At 48.4% G+C, this 21,028-nt stretch overlaps 1 protein-coding gene across 1 annotated transcript in view; it reads right to left on the reverse strand.

Moving 5' to 3' along the window:
* CELA2A (chymotrypsin like elastase 2A) overlaps window positions 1–21,028 on the reverse strand; it is a 25,134-nt gene continuing 4,106 nt past the window's right edge. Inside the window, exons 2-9 of the mRNA XM_054675300.2 lie at window positions 15,234–15,317; window positions 14,855–14,943; window positions 10,379–10,476; window positions 9,178–9,306; window positions 8,520–8,656; window positions 5,910–6,055; window positions 4,527–4,679; window positions 1–88 (exon numbers count right to left, since the gene is read on the reverse strand). Coding sequence (XP_054531275.2) covers window positions 71–88; window positions 4,527–4,679; window positions 5,910–6,055; window positions 8,520–8,656; window positions 9,178–9,306; window positions 10,379–10,476; window positions 14,855–14,943; window positions 15,234–15,317 — 854 coding nt within the window. The 3' untranslated portion in view covers window positions 1–70. The remainder of the gene's footprint in view (window positions 89–4,526; window positions 4,680–5,909; window positions 6,056–8,519; window positions 8,657–9,177; window positions 9,307–10,378; window positions 10,477–14,854; window positions 14,944–15,233; window positions 15,318–21,028) is intronic.

Consider the following 21,028-nt stretch of genomic DNA (forward strand, 5'->3'; position numbering starts at 1 on the left):
GTCACTTTATTATATTATTTTCCTTCTGTGACCTTTCCAAGTCTGAAACAGTCCCAGGGACTTCTTTTGGTTAGTTATTTGCAATCACCTGCAGGACACAAGAAAATCGTCAGGTTCACCTAACCGCAGAGCTGTGCATGGCAGTTTCCTGTCTCTGTCCTCCTTGGCTAAGCTACTCATGTGAGTTACAGGCAGCCCACACTACAGTAGCTCCTGCCTGAGGAGTTCAGATGGCGTTTCGGAAAAAAAGATGTGATCACAGCTTTTCATTGACCTGTTAGGGTCTTCCTGTAAAGGGGGTCTTAGCCAGGAGTCCTGTGTGGGCTTCAGGATAGGGGGCCTTCGAACCCCTAAAAATTATATTCCAAATGTGTGGATGGCATATTTTTAGATTTCACTTGTTTCTTAAATCAAAACTGCTGTTTGCAAGGCAGTTATGCACTGTGGTTGGGGCTATAAATGTTTCCAGAGGCTGTTGATCAGTGTCTGTTAAACGTATTTTTTTTTTTTGAGACAGTCTCACTCTGTTGCCCAGGCTGGAGTGCAGTAGGGAGATCTGGGTGCACTGTAACCTCTGCCACGCAGGTTCAAGTGATTCTCATGCATCAGCCTCCCGGGTAGCTGAGATTATAGTCATGCACCACCATGCCTGGCTAATTTTTTGCATTTTTAGTAGAGATGAGGTTTCACCATGTTGGCCAGGCTGGTCTCAAACTGCGGACCTCAAGTGATCTACTTGCCTCAGCTTCCCAAAGTGCTTGGATTACAGGCGTGAGCCACCGCGCCCAGCCTGTTAAACATTTTGATATGCCAACTTCATGATCCAGTGCTGTAAACGGCAGGAGATCCAGCTGCTACAGCACAAATACTCAGACCAGTGTGCAAGAATTATGTCCAAGGATGTTCATTGCACAATGTAAGAGTGAAAAATAGGAAACATGAAAGCTTCATTCATTATACTCAAACTATGGAATACTATTTAGCTGTTCAAAAGAATGACATGTATGTACTGACATGTAAAATGTGATAAAGTGTTAAGTGAAAAACAGCTGCAGAACAGTATGAAGACTCAGATCTTAGTTTTTGCATAGAAGACAGTGTCTATCTATGTAAATATATAGCTATATATGCACATAAAGTTGAGACCACACACAAGCTGTTAACAATGACAACTTGGCCAGGCACAGTGGCTCATGCCTGTAATCCCAGCACTTTTGGAGGCCGAGGCGGGCAGATCACCTGAGGTCAGCAGTTTGAGACTAGCCTGGCCAACATGGTGAAACCCCATCTCTACTAAAAATACAAAAATTAGTTGGGCGTGGTGGTGCATGCCTGTAATCCCAGCTACTCAGGAGGCTGAGGCAGAAGAATCGCTTATACCCGGGAGACGAAGGTTGTAGTGAGCCGTGATCAAGCCACTGCACTTCAGCCTGAGCGACAGAGCGAGACCCTGTCTCAAAAAACAAAAACAAAACCAATGATTACCTCTGGAGAGTGGAATTGGAGATGTAAAATTAGGGGGGACTTCTTACTTTTTTATCTGATACTCTTATAGTCTTTTAATATTTTTACAAAGAGTATGTATTACCTTCTGGAAAAAGAATAAAAACTAAGGATTGCTGAAGGTTCACGTGTGACTGTCATTCAATGGACATTTGTTGAAAGGATGAATGCCCCGGGCCACTTGTCTCCTTTGCTTCTCTGCTCTTTTGCTTGTATTTCCTGACCTTGGCTTATCACCTGTCTGGGTTCATCCAGGCAGGTGCTCTCAGGCACCCCCAGGGCTCTAGTGGTACGTGACTCCAGGCTGCACACACCGTGTCCCTGGGTTGGGGCCACTTCAAGGTTTCACTAGCCCCTCTGCCGCTGCCAGGGGCAGCCCCCACCCAAGGACAGCCGGTTGCTTGGCTCTCCCCCTTCTGAAACCCGTTACCGGGCATCTGTGCCTGTCCCGACTGCTCTCCCATGAACACAGGGCCTCTGCCCAGCTGCCTCGCGAGGCGTGCTGCCCCGTGGATCTGGCCATGCTTCGGGATCTGGCCTGCTCTGTTGTGTTTGTATCTGTGGCTGGGAACAGCTGATGCTGGGAAAAAAAAATTGGGACAATTGCCCCTGCCCCTGCTTCAGGTCCCCAGGTTGCTGCCAGGACCAGCTGCATGGTGACTCCCACAGCAGCTGGGGCTGGAAAACGGTCTTAGGATTTGGCTGAGAAAGGCCCCTAAGCAGCCTTTTGTCCAGTCAGTCTCAGGCCAGGCTCCTTTGACATGTGGGTGGCGCCTCCAAAGGTGGACTCAGATGGGTTTTTCCCAATTTAGATATAAAAAGCCCCAATTAATGATTAATGGCTACTGTCTTTTTGATTTTTCATTTTTGTCCAACAAACGTCTTTGGAATCTCTGCTTGTGACCACTTGTTGGCAAAAGGATGCCAGCAGACAGACAAATGAACAAGGATCTGGCAAGAATCAGTGGGAACACTTGGAAGCAGCCACCTGCTTATTTTGACAGTTTAGTTTTCCTCCTGTGACCACGTGCTCATGGCTGCAGTTTCATATTTGGTTTTATAAGTGTCAGTTTAATTCAATTTAACACTTCTCTGCAAATTAAACTTAGTGAAGTCAGATGCCAGCTTTTCCCTTCTTTAGGGGCTCTGCCACGAATACCATAACTCCCATTTGCTCTAGCGCCTAAATTGTGGAGGAGTCCTGGTCTAGTTCAAGTCCCATTTTACAGAAGAGCAAACTGAGGTGGTCCCTCATTGGCACAGAGTGTCCGACTCTTCCCTTCTAGCATCCAGTACCAGGCATGGTGGCTCCTCTGCCCTCTCATGGGCAACTCTTTCTTTTTTGTGTGTTTTTTTTTTCTTTTGAGATGGAGTCTCGCTCTGTCGCCTAGGGTGGAGTGCAGTGGTGCGAACTCGGGTTACCGCAACCTCCACCTCCCAGGTTCCCCTGGGAGTGATTCCCCTGCCTCAGCCTCCTGAGTAGCTGGGATTACAAGCAGGTATCACCACACCCAGCTTATTTTTGTATTTTTAGTAGAGACGGGGTTTCCCCGTGTTGACCAGGCTGGTCTCGAACTCCTGACCTCTGGTGATCTGCCCATCTTGACCTCCCAAAGTGCCTGGATTACAGGCGTGAGCCACCAGGCACCCCTTTCTTGTGATGGGGTTTCCTGTTCTGGCTGCTTTCACCTACTGCTGTATGTATCCATGGCTGCTCCTTAATATTGATGCCAGGTATTATTATCATTATTTTTGGAGACAGGGTCTTGCTATGTCGCCCAGGCTTAAGTGCTCACTGCAGCGTTGGCCTCCTGGGCCCAAGTGATCCTTCCACCCAAGCCTCCCAAGTAGCTGAGACTACAAGCATGTACCACCGTGCCTGAGTAATTAAAAAAATTTTTTTTGTAAAGACGGAGTCTTGCTATGTTGCCCAGGCTGCTCTTGAACTCCTGGGCTCAAGCAATCCTCCCTCCTTGGCCTCCCAAACTGCTGCGATTACAGGCATGAGCCATGGCACCTGGCCTATTATTTTTAATAAATAATTTAAATGCTCATTGTTATAAACAAATGTGTGTTCATTGTTAAAAACAAATTGAGTTACTGTGGAAGCTGAAAGGAGACACCTCTCTGAGTTGTTTACTTTTACAAGACAGGGGGACCAACTTAGCTCTATTTGCCTGGGATGGTCCCAGTGTAAAACAGGAAGTCCCACATCCTGGAAAACCTCTCAGTCCTGGGCAAACCATGATGGTTGGTCACCCTACAGAATAGGTGGAGGACCCCTGAGGCGGACTAATTTCCAATAATTAATGCTATGGGGATATCAGGTTTTGGGCTTTGCAGATAAATATACCTGTTTATAGCACTGCATGGTGGAGTCTGGGCCTACACACAGATAAACAAAAATAAAATCACCATTTCTATGGCACTCACTCTTTTTTTTTTTTTTTTTTTTTTTTTTTTTTTTTTTAGATGTAGTTTCACTCTTCTTGTCCAGGCTGGAGTGCAATGGTGCAATCTCGGCTCACTGCAACCTCCATCTCCCAGGTTCAAGGGAGTCTCCTGCCTCAGCCTCCTGAGTAGCTGGGATTACAAGAGTGCGCTACCACACCTGGCTAATTTTTTTGGATTTTTTTAGTAGACATGGGGTTTAGCCAGGTTGGTCAGGCTAGTCTGGAACTTCTGACCTCGTGATCTGCCCGCCTCAGCCTCCCAAAGTGCTGGGATTACAGGCATGAGCCACCGCGCCCAGCGGAACTCACTCTTCATATGCCTGAGGAGTGTCCAACGTCTTTGGACAAGGCCATACTCTCATGTTCCTTTTCACTCAGCTTTACCCACACAGAAATTTGGGGGACCCATGGCAGGCCCAGCAGTTACTCAGGTCTGCAGCCTCCTCCAAGGGGTTCCCATCTAGCTCTCAAGAGGAAGGAGGGGATTCTCAGTCACCAGGTGGGCATGGCACTCCCGAAGCCAGGTGAGCAGGGCAGTGCCTTGGGGCTCAGGGCTGCTCCGGTTCTTACCGAATTGATCCAGTCGATGTAATTGGAGACCCGCGTGAAGACGGAGGGCTTGTGGTAGTAGTTGCAGCCGAGGCGAGACCCGAAGCTGACAATGCCATGCACCTGCCACTGGCCGTCAGATGCCTGACAGTTCAGCGGCCCGCCGGAGTCTCCCTGAGGAAGGCCAGAGTTATAGGGAGGTAAAGTGGGAGGAAGGGGCTGCCCATTGGAACTATTGTTCTCAATGCATTTCTATTGTTCTGCTGCAGGTCACTGTCCTCTGAAGCTGGTCCTTGTGGTCATAGCCCAAGGTGGTACCATAATTCCAACAAGAGCCAACACTTATTCTTCCTTAGAGCTGAGCTAAGCATGTTCTATGCCTCATCTCATTAATCCTCACAAAATCCTATGAGGTAAATATTCGTAGCATCCCCAGGCCACAGAAGAGGAGAAACTGGAGTGTTGAGAGGTTGGGACTTGCCCAAGGTTGCACAGGCAGTTTGTAAAGGAGCTGAGGCCACATCCCAGACTTCAGCTGCCAGGCTCTTCCCCACTGGTTCTGTCTTCCCGCGGGTGGTCTATGTGGGCAGAGTGTGTAGGGCACAGTGTGATCTGAAGGGCGTGTGGAACTCCTTCCTACTCCATCCCCACTTCACTGCTAAGTCCAACACAGAGCAATTCCTGGTGGTTAAGACACTGTCTCCAGGAAGGTTTCCGTGGCAGCTACCTAGACAGGACACGTTGCGCCATTGATGAGAGTAATTCAACAGAAAAACCAGAAGTCATCGTAGAAAGCCCCTAAGCCAAGGAATACTTTCCTTTGGTTCCCTTCCAGCACAGAGGAAAGGATACAGAATGACAGTCACGAGAGACCTTGATGAGACCCAGGGAAGGACTTCCCAGCAGTGAGATGGGTGGACACTACAAGGAGAATCTCAAAACATCTCAAAACAAGAACAAACAAGAACTAAGATCAAGTTTTTTTTTTTTTTTGAGTTTCGCTCTGTCACCCAGGCTGGAGTGCAGTGGCACCATCTCAGCTCACTGCAACCTCCGCCTCATGGGTTCAAGTGATTCTCCTGCCTCAGCCTCCCGAGTAGCTGTGAGTACAGGCGCTTGCCACCATGCCCGGCTAATTTTTGTAGTTTTAGTAGAGACAAGGTTTCGCCATGTTGGCCAGGCTGGTCTTGAACTGCTGACCTCAAGTGGTCTGCTCGCCTGGCCTCTCAAAGTGCTGGGATTACAGGTGTGAGCCACCGTGCCTGGCCAAAGATATATCTGGAACATGTTTCGGGGTAATTCTGCCAGGAGGTGGGAGGATGGACCTATGGAGGGATGGACCTCTATAGCCTTATCCCCAGCCACATTTTGTCATGGAGCGGAGCCCCTGATTTTGGTACTCACGTTGCAGCTGGAGATCACGCCATCACCCCCAGCACAGATCATACTGGTTTTCACGCTGCTGCCCCACCAGGCAGAGCTGGAGCAGGTGGCATAGTCCACAACCAGCAACCGGCCCTGCTGCAGGACATCAGGAACAGCCCCGTTGGCTGAATGAGATCAGAGAGAAGCCATTAGGGATGCAGGGACTCCTGAGAAAAAGGAAGTGGTGGACCCCTCTTAGGTTTCCCCTGTTCCTGTCTTCCATCCATTGCAACATGCGAACAGCCACGTTTGTCTATACGTGTCCTCACGGTTGATTGGTTCAGCAGTGAACACCTGACTCAAGCTAAGCCAATGAGCTCCCTCCCCTGGGATTCTGAGATGGGGTCTATGAGATTCCGGTTTCAGAGGACATAATTCTGGGAAGCTGTTGGCAATGACTGACGTTTCGTTCTATGTGGAGAATGAAGTAGACCCACAAAGAACAGAAATTCTGAGGGAGGGTTTCCTGTGTTTCTTACAGGTTTCCAGCCCCTGATTCTAGCTTGTTCCTGATGCCTGGCTGTATCTCTGCCCTTGGGATGAAACTTTTAAATCCTTATAACAATTTCCCTTTTTTTGCTGAGCTAGCTCCATGGGCTTTCTGTCACTTATCTGAAATAAGAAAGTGAGCCTCCTGACTGTTAGAGCCCCCTCCTTGGGAAAAATATGCTGGTGTGGTGAAGGGAGGGCTTTCATAATGGCCCCCAATGACACAGCCACCATCACCTCCATTACTGTTACCACAGCTATGAGTGGCAAGGATGAGATTAACACAATTCTTCACTTCCGATTAAAGCCTAGGGAAGTTAAGTGTCGGTCGGGCGCGGTGCTCACCCTCTAATCCCAGCGCTTAGGGAGGCCAAGGTGGGCAGATCACTTGAGGTCAAGAGTTTGAGACCAGCCTGGCCAACATGGTGAAACCCCACCTCTACTAAAATACAAAAATTACCCGGGCATGGTGGCACTTGCCTATAATGCCAGCTACTTGGGAGGCTGAGGCAGGAGAGTTGCTTGAGCTCGGGAGGCAGAGGTTGCAGTGAGCCAAGATTGCGCCACTGCATTCCAGCCAGGGTAACAGAGTAAGACTCTGTCTCAAAAAAAAAAAAAAAAAAGGGAAGTTAAGCGTCTGGCTTAAGACCACTAATAAGTAACTAACACTTGTATAACATTTTGCAATGTATGATGCATTTTCACCTTTCACCTCTTTTAGTCTTCACCAACAGTGTTTCCATTTTACAGATGAGGAAACTGAGGTTCAGAAGTGGCTTGCCCAAGGTTTCACCGTGACTGACAGAGCTGGGCCTAAAAGCCAAGCATTTGGATGCCTCCCCACTCTCACTGTCTCAGATGAAATGCGCCTGCCCCAGGGTTGTCTGGGGAAAGAAACAGGAGGTTGTGCTTGTATCTTAATAAGCATGAAATGCCTCTTCCACCACCGCTCACCGCAGGATGTGATGTGTCCTTGTATTTACAGATAAGCCAGTCAAGAGGGCAATGGGAATTATTTGAGGGTACGTATGTGGATGTACCCCTGGAAAAACATGTCATTATACTTATGGGTTTATGTCATTAGGAAAAAATGTCATAATATGATTAACACTCATAATCTCATTATGGTCATAAGGTCATTATTACTCATCCCTTCCTAGAATCTTCCAAACCTCTGGTGATTTCACAAGGGAAGGGCAGGAACTCTGTTCCTCTTGGTGGCTACTGTCATTGGATCTCTGACCCTTGGAGTCTATGTCAAAGGAGACCCGCCCTCAGTCAGGTCCTGAGCAGCAAGACCTAATGGCACAGGGGACAGCTTTTGCTATGGGGCATGGAGGGTCTGATGAGGGCTCCAGGGGCCTCAGGTCACAGAGGACAATGCTGTTCTGAACTCTAGCCTTGGGCCACACAGAAGATGTCACATGGTCTCTGTAACTTTCTTTCCATCATAGGGACAGTGACAACAACTAACACAGCACCTACCCCATTCCGGGCTTCCTATGGATTATCTCCTTTAATCCTCTTGACAACTCTGTGATGTAGGTGCTATTATTATGCCTTTTTTTTTGAGACGGAGTCTTGCTCTGTCCCCCAGGCTGGAGTGCAGTAGCGAAATCTTGGCTCACTGCAACCTCCATCTCCCAGGTTCAAGCGATTCTCGTGCCTCAGCCTCCTGAGTAGCTGGGACTACAGGCGCACACCACCACATCCTGCTATTTTTTTTTTTTTTTAATATTTTTAGTAGAGACGGGGTTTCTCCGTGTTGGTCAGGCTGGTCTCCTGACCTCAAGTGATCCGCGGGATGGGCCTCCCAAAGTGCCGGGATTACAGGTATGAGCCACTGCGCCCAGCCAAATATTTGCATTTTACAGATGAAAAAAGTGCTGCATGGAGAGACCTAGTAATGTGTCCAAGGTGTCACAGTCATTAAGTGGGAGAGCTGACATTTGATCCCAGGCAGGCGTCAGCCTATGCCATCCCGTCTCTCCAAGGCAGCCACACACCCTGGGATGACAGGTGAGAGGCCCCGGCCAGACAGGGGTGACATGAATCACCTCCCTTCCCTCCCAGGCCTGGGGGCTCCTGGCTCCCACTTACTCTGCAGCCTTCCCCAGCCCGTGACGTAGCAGGGGTAGTTGTTGGGTAGAATGGTGCCGGCAGGAGGGAGGCAGGCCAGCTGGATCTTGTCGGTGAGGGAGACGGGGTTAGCCAGTTTGAGCAGGGCAATGTCGTTCCTGGGTGAGTGTGGAGGCGGAGCATGAGGACCGGGTTGACTTTTCCTGCCCTGTGGGCTTTGGAGGGCTCTGAGACCTTGTCATCTTCCCTGTACGTTACCCCAGGTTGCTCTGACTGGCAGGGCCCCAGGGCATGTTTGAAAATGCAGAGGGCCTTGTTGAAAGGGGGAAGGCAGGAGAGATTGTGTCCTACTCCAGGGACAGTCACAGGGTTGACAGCACTGTCTCTGTGTCCCCAGGACCTGGCATGAAGTAGATACGCGCTCAGCGGACAGGGGCCCTGCAGGCTTAACTGGCAGCAAACCCAGGTCGCTCTGGCAGTCTTTGCTTCACCCTCCCCAGGTCACATCCCCACCCCAGACATCTTTGGAGCCGGTTCCACATCTAATAGGCCAGAGCTCCTTTCTCTTCCCTATAGAAAAAGCAGAGGGGGTGTGGTGGAGTTGAGACCCCTGCCTCTGTGAGACCCCCATCTGTTCCCTGACAACCTCACCCCCAATTGCACCCAGATAGAAACGAACCCTTTGGAGATTTGGTTGGAGTTCCAGTCCTTGTGCACCACAGTCTTAGAGACACTGACGGCCAGCGAGCCGGACTCCGCAACGTAGAGGTTGTGCCGGCCCAGCCCCACACGGTAGGTCCTGGAGGAGCTGGGAGAAAGGGGGCCCAGGGAGAGGGTCACCTCCAGAGGCCTGGCTTTGGATAATGCTGGGGATAGACCCAAGTAACTGGCTGCTGCGTGAGCCACTAGATGGGACTTGGGGATCTTTCCTCCCTTGGGACAATCAGTTAGTTATCATAGGGCCTAAAGTATATAACCTAAGAACTATGATCATATAATAATTGTTACTATACTAACTATAAACTGCAATATAAAATAAAAGTTATAATAACACAAACTCTATAGTTTTTATGCAGGGAATGAGATGAACACAGAGAAAACAGGAGTCATTTGCTCTCAAGGACATTTTTCCCACCTTTCATTTTCAGATGTGGAAACTGAGGCCCAGAGAGGAGTAACCTGGCCCAGATTCCCACCGTTAGTGAGAAATCAGAACTAGAAGCCAGGACTCCTGACTGTAGGCCTCTATTAGTATCCCCATCACCTCCTAGAGCTTATTATAAATCAGATGGGAGAAGGGATCACTCCTGGTAGGGAGTCACACTGACCCAGCAGAAACTCCGGTGAGTTCCAGCTGTGATGAGCAGAGGTCACGGACAAAGAAGGGGATAAGTGAACAACATTGCAGAACCTTGTGGGCCTTTATAATTTGTCTGCAATTCAGAATTAGCTTTCATTGAGCACTTAATAAGTGCCAGGCACTTTAGCAAATCAATTGCTGAGTCCACACTAAATTCTGTTACTCCATTTTCTGCAGGTGATGGTATTGAAGCTTTGAGAAGTCAGTTAAGTTGTACAAGGGAACCCAATTCCAGATCCAGAGGCCACATGTAGTTTCCCCAAGAGGGCAGAGGTTGGGCCTTCCCCTCCTCTTCATCCTCCCTCAGTGCCTGCCTGGCACAGACACTCCATCCATGCCATGTACTGACATTGATGGGCCAACACACTGAACCATTGATTGACTACAGCTTGTGTCTCAGCCAGGATAGTGGTTATTTGCAAGGCTGCTTTATGTAGCATGGTTCAGGCCATTTGAGCCCCCAGCTCAGAAATGAGCACCTGTTGGTGAGCAGGCCAAGCGCCCAGGGAAAGGCAGTTACCTGATGCAGTGGGCAGCCGTCAGGACCCAGCTGTTGGCTATCAGGGACCCTCCGCAGGTGTGGTACCACTTGCCATTGGAGCTGTACTGCAGGGAGACCTGGGGAGAAGCAAAGGAGCTCTGTGGCTGGGTTTGAAAGAGCAGGGCCTCCCTGCACTCCAGTTTCCCAAGAACGGGGCTGGGACAAGGGTAAGGGGGAGTGAGGCAGTCGCCTCATGTGCACAACTTAAGGGAGCACCCAAAACCTCAGCCATCAAGATAAAAAACGTGTTAATGCAATCTGCATTAAAAACAATCAGGCCAGGCATGGTGGCTCATGCTTGTAATCCCAACACTTTGGGAGGCCAAGGAAGGAGGATCACTTGAGCCCAGGAGTTTGAGACCAGCCTGGGCAACATGGTGAAACCCCATCTGATAAGGTTTGGCTGTGTCCCCACCCAAATCTCATCTTGAATTATAGTTCTCATAATCCCCATGTGTCCTGCGAGGGACCTGGTGGGAGGTAATTGAATCATGAGGGTGGTCACCTCCATGCTGTTTTCATGATAGTGAGTAAGTTCTCACAAGATCTGATGGTTTTATAAGGGGCTTTTCACCACTTTTGCTCGGCACTTCTCCCTGCTACGGCTGCGCGAACAAGGATGTGTTTCCTTTCCCTTCTGCCATGATTGTAAGTTTCCTGAGGCCTCCCCAGCCATGCTGAGCTATGAGTCAGTTAAACCTCTTTCCTTTATAAATTACCTAGTCTCAGATATGTCTTTATTAGCAGTGTGAGGCAGGACTAATACATTGTCTCTACAACAAAAATAGCCCAAAATGAGCCGCTGGGTGCGGCGGTGCATGCCTATAGTCCCGGTTACTCAGAAGGCTGAGGTGGGAGTATTGCTTGAACCCAGGAGTTTGTGAACCAGTCTGGGCACCATAGTGAGAACTTGACCCTACCAAAAAAATTTTAAAATAAAATAAAATTAACAGAATGAGACCAGGTCTTTAAAAAAAAAAAAAAAAAGAACTTTAAGGTGGTGACATTTGACACTGTTTTAGTCTCTAATGAAGCTGTTCCATGCCCTTCCTGTTCCTTCATTCCTCCTCCCCTGTCTTTCAATTCCCTGCCACAGCCAAGCAGAGGGGAGGGAGGTGAGAGTAGGGCATGGACTGCTCTGATCGGGCTTCCTATAACTGTGGGGAACGATGACCTGTTTGTTGGCAGATGCCTGCTTTTCTCTGAACGTTCTTGTTTTTAATTAGCCATTCGGCATTTCTCGTTTGTGTGACATTAAGAGGTCTTAAAAAAGATGTTTAAAATTAGAAAAAGTGAAAAAAGATACTTAAAAGGGTGTACCCCCCCAATTTAAAAATGTGCTGAAACCATCGTACAGATGTGAAATTTTGTCCACATAATACGTGTTATGTGTGGCCAGCAAAGTGTAGCTAAAGAGGTAGCACTGAACCAGATTTGAATCCTCATTCCCCCCCCGGGCTAACCCAGTGCCTTTAGGGAATTCTGTAACCTTTCCAAGTCCCAGTTGCCTTCTCTGGAAATGGGGAACATAAGCCACTGTGCAGGGCTCTCAGGGTGATTCATACTGTAATTAAGCCTGGGTGACAGAATGAGACTCTGTCTCCTGGAGAAGAAACAAAATTGCATTAAAATATCATTCATTTTCGTTAGTGAGGTTTTTTGTTTGTTTGTTTGTTTGTTTGTTTTTGAGATGGCTATCTATGTTGCCCATGCTGGTCTCAAACTCTTGGGCTCAAGCAATCCTCCTGCCTCAGCCTCTTGAATATCTGGGATTAAAGGTGTGTGCCACTGTGCCTGGCTGGTTGCTGAGTTTTGTGCTACCCTCTTACATTTTGCCTCCAGAGTGAATGTCTTACTTGCCTCATCTGAGTCCCCACCCAGCTAGATCTGCCTATTATCTCAGTAGAAACATTTCCGCAGGGAAACAGAAGCACAAAGCGTAGGGACTCTTCATAGATTAACATTCACTGGTTCTCAAGGCAAGAATACTTTTGTGCAAGAGGGTGAGGAAGTATTTTTGTAGGCAGCAATGATTAGTTCTCAGCACAAATGCGCCCGGTGTTATGGGGCCCTGTAGCAGAGGGACTGTGGCCCTTCTTCCAAATTCTCAGGGAAAAAATACTGTGGGAGTGTGAGAAAAGCAAAAGAACTGGCAAAAGCACACAAAGCCAAGTATATAAATTGTGAGGCTGGGTTGAGAGGCTCACGCCTGTAATCCCAGCACTTTGGGAGGCCGACGCAGGAGGATCACTTGAGCCCAGAAGTTCAAGACCAGCCTGGGCAACATAGTGAGACCCATCTCTAAAAAAAAAAAAAAGAAAATTAACCGGGTGTGGGGGCATGCACCTGTGGTCTCAGCTGGTAGGGAGGGTGAGGTGGGAGGATCGCTTGAGCCTAGGAGTTCGAGGCCGCTGTGAGCCATGTTTCACCAGCCACTGTACTCCAGCCTGGGTGACAGAATGTGACACTGTCTTAAAAAAAAAAAAATTACTATGGGTGAGCACAGTGGTGGGTGCCTGTAATCCCAGCACTTTGGGAGGCTGAGGCAGGTAGATGGCTAGAGCCCAGGAGTTGGAGGCTGCAGTGAGCTATGATTGTACCACTGCACTCCAGCCTGGGTGACAGAGCAAGACTCTGTCTCAAAAAAAGAAAAAAATGTGAAATATCTGCCATCATTCTATCGTTGACAGTCTTTTTTTTTTTTTTTTTTTTTTTTTTATGGATCTCACTCTGTCACCCAGGCTGGAGTGCAGAGGTGTGATCTTGGCTCACCGCAACCTGCGCCTCCCAGGTTCAAGCGATTCTTGTGCCTCAGCCTCCCAAGTAGCTGGGACTACAGGTGCTCGCCACCATGCCTGGCTAATTTTTGTATTTTTAGTAGAGGCAGAGTTTCACTATGTTGGCCAGGCTGGTCTCGAACTCCTGACCTCAGGTGATCCACCTGCCTTGGCCTGCCAAAGTGCTGGGATTACAGGCATGAGCAATCCACGCCTGGCCTATCATTGACAGTCTCTTAATCAAGGAGCAGATGAATGAACGCTGGCCTCTCTAAACACAGTGACTGCTGCATGGGTCACTCTGAATGCTCAAGGCTAGTGGGCTGCTAGTTGCTCCTCCTACTTAAGGTAGAAACTCATCCTGATTCAGCTGGGTTTGCTCCCAAAGCAGTTTATATCAATTATGCTTGCAATAATGAAATTTGATTAAACATGTAACCAATGAAATATGAGTTCAGAAAGAGAGTCGTTATTTATATGGAAACAAAGTTAAATGCTTGGAAGAGACTGGATCACCATTACTCTTAAAAAATTGCTCTTGAAGTAGTGTCTGTGAGAAAATGGAAAGATTGGATGGGCTCATAACTCAGATTGCTTTGTGAACGTCTCAAACTTACTGCTCTGCTTTAAAGAAACGGGTTTGTAGATGAGATATGGGGCATGGCTTTTATGAAAAAGACAGTTAAGAACTCAAAAAATTGTTTACATAGTCTAAGATAAAATCTTTACCATATATATGTATGATTTAAGATAATTTCTTTATAACCAACTTTTCAATTACTCGGTCCCAACATCAGATAAATGAGATTTTACTATATTTGTTTATGTCAATGTAAACTTTACACATTTCTCTTAAAATCCCCACCATTAACACGTCTGAGTAATTTGCACCTGTGCCCCACTCGGCAGTTTAGTCTTGATACCACTATGATTATATCAACTTAAGAAAACATTTTTTTCATTGGTAACATTGATTTGCCTGTGGTTAAAGATTAATCTGCACAAATAGCACTGATTGGTTCCTTAAAGCAAGGAATGTTTGCATAGGTAGTCTTGAATGGTTCCTAGATTAATGGTACATTTGTAAACAAGCCTCTGATTGGTTAATAGAGTAATACTATATTTGCTGCCTATGGGCAGTGGGGAGGTGACAGCTCCTTACTGCAGCTGGAGGAGGCACCTCTCCCTCCACTCCCAAGGTTGGCCAAGGCCACAGAAATGTATTTTTTTTTTTTTTTTTTTTGAGACAGAGTCTTGCTTTGTTGCCCAGGCTGGAGTACAGTGGTGCAATTTCCGCTCACTGCAACCTCTGCCTCCTGGGTTCAAGCGATCCTCCTGCCTCAGCCTCCTGAGTTGCTGGGATTACAGGCGTGTGCCACCACACCTGGCTACTTGTGTATTATTAGTAGAGGCGGGTTTCACCATGTTGGCCAGGCTGGTCTCAAACTCCTGACTTCAGGTGATCTGCCCACCATGGCCTCCCACAGTGCTGGGATAACAGGCATGAGCCACTGCGCCCAGCCGGAAATATATCTTATTGGTGAAGTTGCCTGTGCTGCTCTCTGAGTCCCATCAATACTCACTTTGCCAGCACAATAGACTCCATGGTGGAAGGGCAAAGGGGGGATGTAAAGGGAGTGGGGCAGGGACGGGGAGAAGTACAGTGTGGTCAACTCACCTGCCAGGGCCAGCTGTTGGGCCTCGCTTCTTCACCGCCAACCACCCTAGTCACATAAGGTGGGTAAGTGGGGTCCCCACAACTGAGGGCTGTGAAAAGAGAAAGGGTCTTGAGTCAGGAAGCAGCAACCCATACAATGTAAACTACACTTGCTGCATTCTGACCCCCCAAATAGAAAACCCTTGTTCTAGAAGGACCCCAAGAGGTCATAGAATCCTGCTCTTTGCTCCAATTCTTTGAAACTCCATTCCAGTGTTCTTATGATTATAGGTCTGAATGCAGTAGGGGTTGGGTGGGTTCAAGAGGGGAGGACAGGAAGATCCCATTTCCAGCCCCACCAGGGCATGGGAAACTAGTGCCTCTGGGTGACAGGACTTACCTCCAGCCACCAAAGTGGACAACAGCAGCGTCCTTATCATGGTGTGTCCGTGGGAGTTCTGTAAGCGTGGCCCTGGATAAGGCCCTGGTTTTATGAGCGGACTTATCAGTGAGAGATACACTAGGAGCACGCAAGATGGGGTTTTCTCAAAGCCCAGTGGAAAAAAGAGCTTGTGTCCAAATATTTTTTTTTCCCATTTCCTCCCAAATGTCACCCTAGAAATACTTCGAAAAAGATGCCAAAGGTAGATATTGGAATATGGGTTCCATCTGTTTTGAAGAGATTATGTTGTGTGTTAGAGAAGGAAGAAAAATACTAATTGTTGGTCCTTGGAGTTGTTTCTTTTTGTTGTTGTTGTTCCCCTCCCTGGGTAAGACTGAGGAGAGGAGTTGTGTTTTCTTTCTTTCTTTTTTTTTTTTTTTTTCTTTCTGAGATGGAGTCTTGCTCTGTCACCCAGGCTGGAATGAAGTGGCGTGATCTCAGCTCACTGCAACCTCTGCCTCCTGGGTTCAAGCAATTCCCCTGCCTCAGCCTCCCTAGTAGTTGGGATTACAGGTGTGTGCCACCATTGCTGGCTAATTTTTGTATTTTTAGTAGAGATGGGGGTGGGGGGGGGTCTCATCATGTTGGCCAGGCTGGTCTCGAACTCCTGGCCTCAAGTGATCTGCTCGCCTCGGCCTCCCAAAGTGCTAGGATTACAGGCTGAGCCACCATGCCCGGCCAGGAGTTGTGTTTTCAATGAAAAGATTAAGGTGGCATGCTGATCCCACAGCATTCTAAGGCAGTATTTCTCAATGGGGCTGGTTCAGCCCACCAGGAGACGTTTGACAACATCTGGAGACATTTTTGGTTGTCATGGCTGGGGCTGATGTATATTGGCATCCAGTGGGCAGGGAGCAGAGATGCTGCTATACATCCGACAATGCACTGGGCAATAGGACTTGCCCTGCCCCAAATGTCAATGGTGCTGAGGCTGAGAAGCCTGTTCTAGGCCATACCAGGGGTTGCAGTGTGACCTTGGCTGAATCCTGTAAGTCTCTAGACCCATCTGTGAAACAGGGAGAGAAACCTGTGCCCAGCATTGTTTCACAACATTGTGGTAAGGATTTGTATAATGCGGGGAAGGTGCACATGTACCAGAAGACATGCACAATTAGGACCTGGCCACTCTAATGATGGGGGGAAGCAGAACGCTGGCAGAGGAGGGCTTCATCTGGTGGATGAAAATGCACTTTACGGCCGAGCACGGTGGCTCACTCCTATAATCCCAGAACTTTGGGAGGCTGATGCGGGCGGACCACCTGAGGCCAGGAGTTCAAGACCAGCCTGGCCAACATGGTGAAACCCCTTCTCTACTAAAAATACAAAAATTAGTAGGGTGTGGTGCTGCATGCCTGTAGTCCCAGCTACTCAGGAGGCTGAGGCAGGATAACCTCTTGAACCTTGGAGGTGGAGGTTGCAGTGAGCTGAGATCGCACCACTGCACTCTAGTTTGGGCAACAGAGCAAGACTCCGTCTCAAAAAAAAAAAAAAAAAAAAGACCAGCTCAACACTCTTAAGACTTGATATCAAGTGTTTTTTTTTTTTTTTTTTTTGAGATGGAGTCTTGCTCTGTCACTCAGGCTGGGGCGTAGTGGCGCGATCTCGGCTCACTGCAACCTCTGCTTCTCAAGTTCAAGTGATTCTTCTGCCTCAGCCTCCCTAGTAGCTGGGACTACAGGCACCGGCCACCACACCCGACTTATTTTTGTATTTTTAGTAGAGACGGGGTTTCACCATATTGGCCAGGCTGGTCTTGAACTCCTCACCTCGTGTTCGTCCGCCTCGGCCTCCCAAAGTGCTGGGATTACAGGCATGAACCACCGCGCCCAGCCGAGTTCAAGTCTTTGATCCATCAATTGTGAGTGTGGTGGTCTGGACAAGCCACTTATCTTCTGGGCCTTACTTTCCTAGATAACCATCCAGGCCTGGATTGCAGGATTGTTGTATGGGTAAGAAAATGGGTGGGAAAGAATTCTGTAATCTCCCTAGGATGGTGCAAAGGTGAGAAAGATTGGGTGGGGGGCAGCATCCCATGGGACTGGATGTCAGAAGATGTAGATTCCAGTCCCAACTCCATCCCATAATCCCTGTAACAGTTTGGACTCATTTGTGGTCTGTATCAGTCACTACAGCAACCAACTATTTCTTAAGTCTCATATTTTATCTTAAAGGTTCATGTGAATTTGGCGTTCTGCTCTGTATCTTTGTTTGTTTTAATATAAAAATAAAGTTTGTCCTGTATGAGGCCACTGAACAAACACCTGCTGTGAATTTGCTGTGTGACCTTGGGCCAATCCCACAGGCTTTCTTGCCCGGGGTGCCTATCTACAAACAGGGAGAGGAACAGATGCTCGGTCTGTTCCATCACGTTGCTGTCAGGATTTCTTGTTTTGCTTTGTTTTTTGTTTGTTTTTTTGAGACAGAGTCTCGCTCTGCCACCCAAGCTGGAATGCAGTGGCGCCATCTCGGCTCACAGCAACCTCCATCAGGAGGTTCAAGCAATTCTCCTGCCTTTGCCTCCTGAGTTCCTGGGATTACAGGTGCCCGCCACCATGCCCGGCTAATTTTTTGTAATTTTAGTAGAGACGGGGTTTCATCATGTTGGCTATGCTGGTCTTGAACTCCTGACCCCAGGTGATCCACCCGCTTCAGCCTCCCAAAGTGCTGAGATTACATGCCTAAGCCCCCGTGCCTGGCCAGATGCGAAATTCTCACGGGGTTTGTGACTCATTCAGAACAACTACTCTGAGGAGCCACGTGGCTTAGGGGCTCGGGGCCTGGGCTTAAGACCCCCAGTGCCTCTGTGTAGTGAGTCTGTGGTTTGGCTCCTCTCTACGGAGTGTGGCCTGGGCCAGCAGCATCAGCACAGCTCAGTCGCTGGTTAGAAATGCAGAATTTCCCATCTTCGGTGTCTGTGTTTAATAGGATCCCCAGAAGATTTTGTTCCTCTGCATATTAGCATTTGAGAGGCACTGGGCTAGGGTACATTTCACTCTCTTCCTTGAGTTTCTCACCTATCAAAAAGAAACAATAACAATACCATTTATGTCTTAGGATTGTTAGAATCAAACAACAGTTTACTCACTGAAAGCACTCAGAATAGTAACTGTGCAATAAACATTTACTCTTAATTCCTTAGACCTGCGGGCCTCCGATATTAGAACAGCACAGAATTCTTGAAACATTTTCATCAAAGAATCCAAGTAGTTTAGTGGCTGGCAAACTTTCTGTGTAAAGGGCCAGATACCAAATATTTCAGACTTGTAGACCATATGGTCTCTGTCACAACTAGTCAACTCGGCCGCTGCAGTGCAAAAGCAGCCATATGGGCATAGCCGTGTTCCAATAAAACTTTATTTACAAAACAGATTTGGTTTGCAGGCTCTAGTTTGCAGTAAAGTGATGATCTGGGGTCTAGCACGCAGCACTAACAATAGCAAAATGTCTTGGAAGTCTCATTCTTCATCTGAAAGCTTAATTTGAATTTTGCAACTTCATGATATAGCTGGGTTCATTTCAATATAAAGTTTTTTCTTCCCTTCTGATCTTCACAGAAAATGGATGCTATGGGAAGATGCTGCCTGTTTATTCTCTGCCTTCACGTGGTCCCCTGGCCCACTGCCATGAGGACCTTTGTAGACTCAATCTGTGTCTCAACTTGATAGGACTCAGTTTCTGGGAAGTGGACCCCCAAGGATATGCCGGAGGCCTGAGGCCTGAGGCCTGCTAGGAATGAGCCTTCCTCTCTTAAGGAACAAAAAGAGAGAGGGAAGCCCGGGTGCAGTGGCTCACGCCTTTAATCCCAGCACTTTGGGAGACTAAGGTGGGTGGATGACCTGAGGTCAGAAGTTCGAGACCAGCCTGGCCAACATGATGAAACCCCGTCTCTACTAAAAAAATAAAAAATTAGCTGGGTGTGGTAGTGGGTGTCTGTAATCCCAGCTACTCGGGAGGCTGAGGCAGGAGAATCGCTTGAACCAGGGAGGTGGAGGTTGCAGTGAGCCGAGATCGTGCCACTGCACTCCAGCCTGGGCAACAAGAGCGAAACTCCATCTCAAAAAAAGACAGAGGGAAGATTTGAGTCCAGGGAGTGAAGTCAGTAGTAGTAATGGCCCTCTCTGCCCCATTCACGAGCCTCTGTCATTTCATTGGCTCCCCAGTAAGGAGACAGGGCAGGTGTCCGTTTCACAGATGGGGAAAACTGAGGCCCAGGGAGGTTAAGTGACTCAGCCACTGACTGCCTGTCAGTGGTGAGTTCAGAGCTCCAGCCCAGTGAGTGCCCTCCCTCTGCCCTGCCCTAGTTTATGCTTCTCATTTGAGTCAGAGAGAATGTGGATGTGGTGGCTGACCAAGATAGCCCTGATTCTTCATCCTCCCTGCATCCATGCCCTTTGCCATGCAGGGCCCTCCCGGGAGGTGGGTGACACATGCAGAGCCAGGCTGCCCAGTCTGACCCACACTGGATCAGCCAACCCTGGCTGACCCCTAAACATATGAGTGAGTCCAGCCCAAATTAGCAGGGCTGCCTGACACCCCCAACTGTCCCCAGATGTGTCAGCAATAAGTGCTCACCACTGCATGCCACTAGGAGTTTCGGGTTGGTTGTTAGGCAGCATTATCACACCTCTGGTAGCTGATACAGTGGCTGAAAGTCTTTTGTGAGCATCTGGGAGCAATAGTTCTCTCAAGCCTCTGTCTCTGTGGGCTGATTGCTGGTTTTATTGAGGCTTCTCGGCACCCCCACAGGCTACACCTCCCTGGTCACTAGAGGAGGTCAGCGTGCAAGGGCATCCTTAGACTTTAGGATTCATGGCAGAACCACAAGTTGTTAGTTGCACAGGCTCTGGAGTTAGACTACCTGGGTTTAAATCATGGTGCCCCATTGCTAGCTGTGTGATCTGGGCTGAGGTTTGAAATCTCTCTGAGCCTCAGTTTCCTCATCTGTAAAGAGGGATAATAAGCAGGGTTGCCATGAGGATGAAATGAGGTCATATATATGAAGCCTTGGGCGGAGCCTAACACAAATTAGCAAGTGCTCAATACATGCTAGCCACGCAACGGCTATTAGGCACCCAATGGCACACTAGTGGAGCAGTGGCTGGTGGGGCTCTCAGCAGCCCCTTCCAGGCCTCCCAGCCCCCACGCAGAAGGTGGAGGTGGGAGGGTCAGTGCCTAAGTTTCCAGTTTCCCTCCCTTCCAGCCACCAGTTTGTGACCTCTGGGACAAAGTCCACAAATCCCTACTCTCACCCAAGCCAGATCCCAGGGAGTCCTTCCTGACCCCTCCTTCTCCCTCCCCACTACACCCACCACAGTGCGCTTTGGATTTTGCCTTCTAACACGGGAGGAAGGATGGTGAATCTGGTTCCTATTGCTGTTGTAACAAATTGTCACAAACTTAGTGGCAAAAAACACACACATTTATTATCTTGTAGTTCTGGAGGTCAGAAGTCCACAGTTTTTCTCACTGGGCTAAAGTCCAGGTATGGGCAGGACTGTTCCCTTCTGGAGGTCTAGAGAAGAATCCATTTCCTGGCCTTTACCAGCTTCCAGAGGCCACCTGCATTCCTTGGTTCATGGCCCCTTCCTCTATCTTCAGAGCCAGCAGTGTAGCATCCTTAAATCTCTCTCTGACCCTGACCCTCTTGTCTCACTGTTCTAAGGACCCTTATTGATTACACAGACCCCACCCAGATAATCCAAGATGGTCACTCCATGGGAAGATCCTTAATTTAATCATATCTGAAAAATGTC

This window comes from Pan troglodytes, chromosome 1, assembly GCF_028858775.2.
Source record: "Pan troglodytes isolate AG18354 chromosome 1, NHGRI_mPanTro3-v2.0_pri, whole genome shotgun sequence".
Lineage (NCBI taxonomy): Eukaryota > Metazoa > Chordata > Mammalia > Primates > Hominidae > Pan > Pan troglodytes.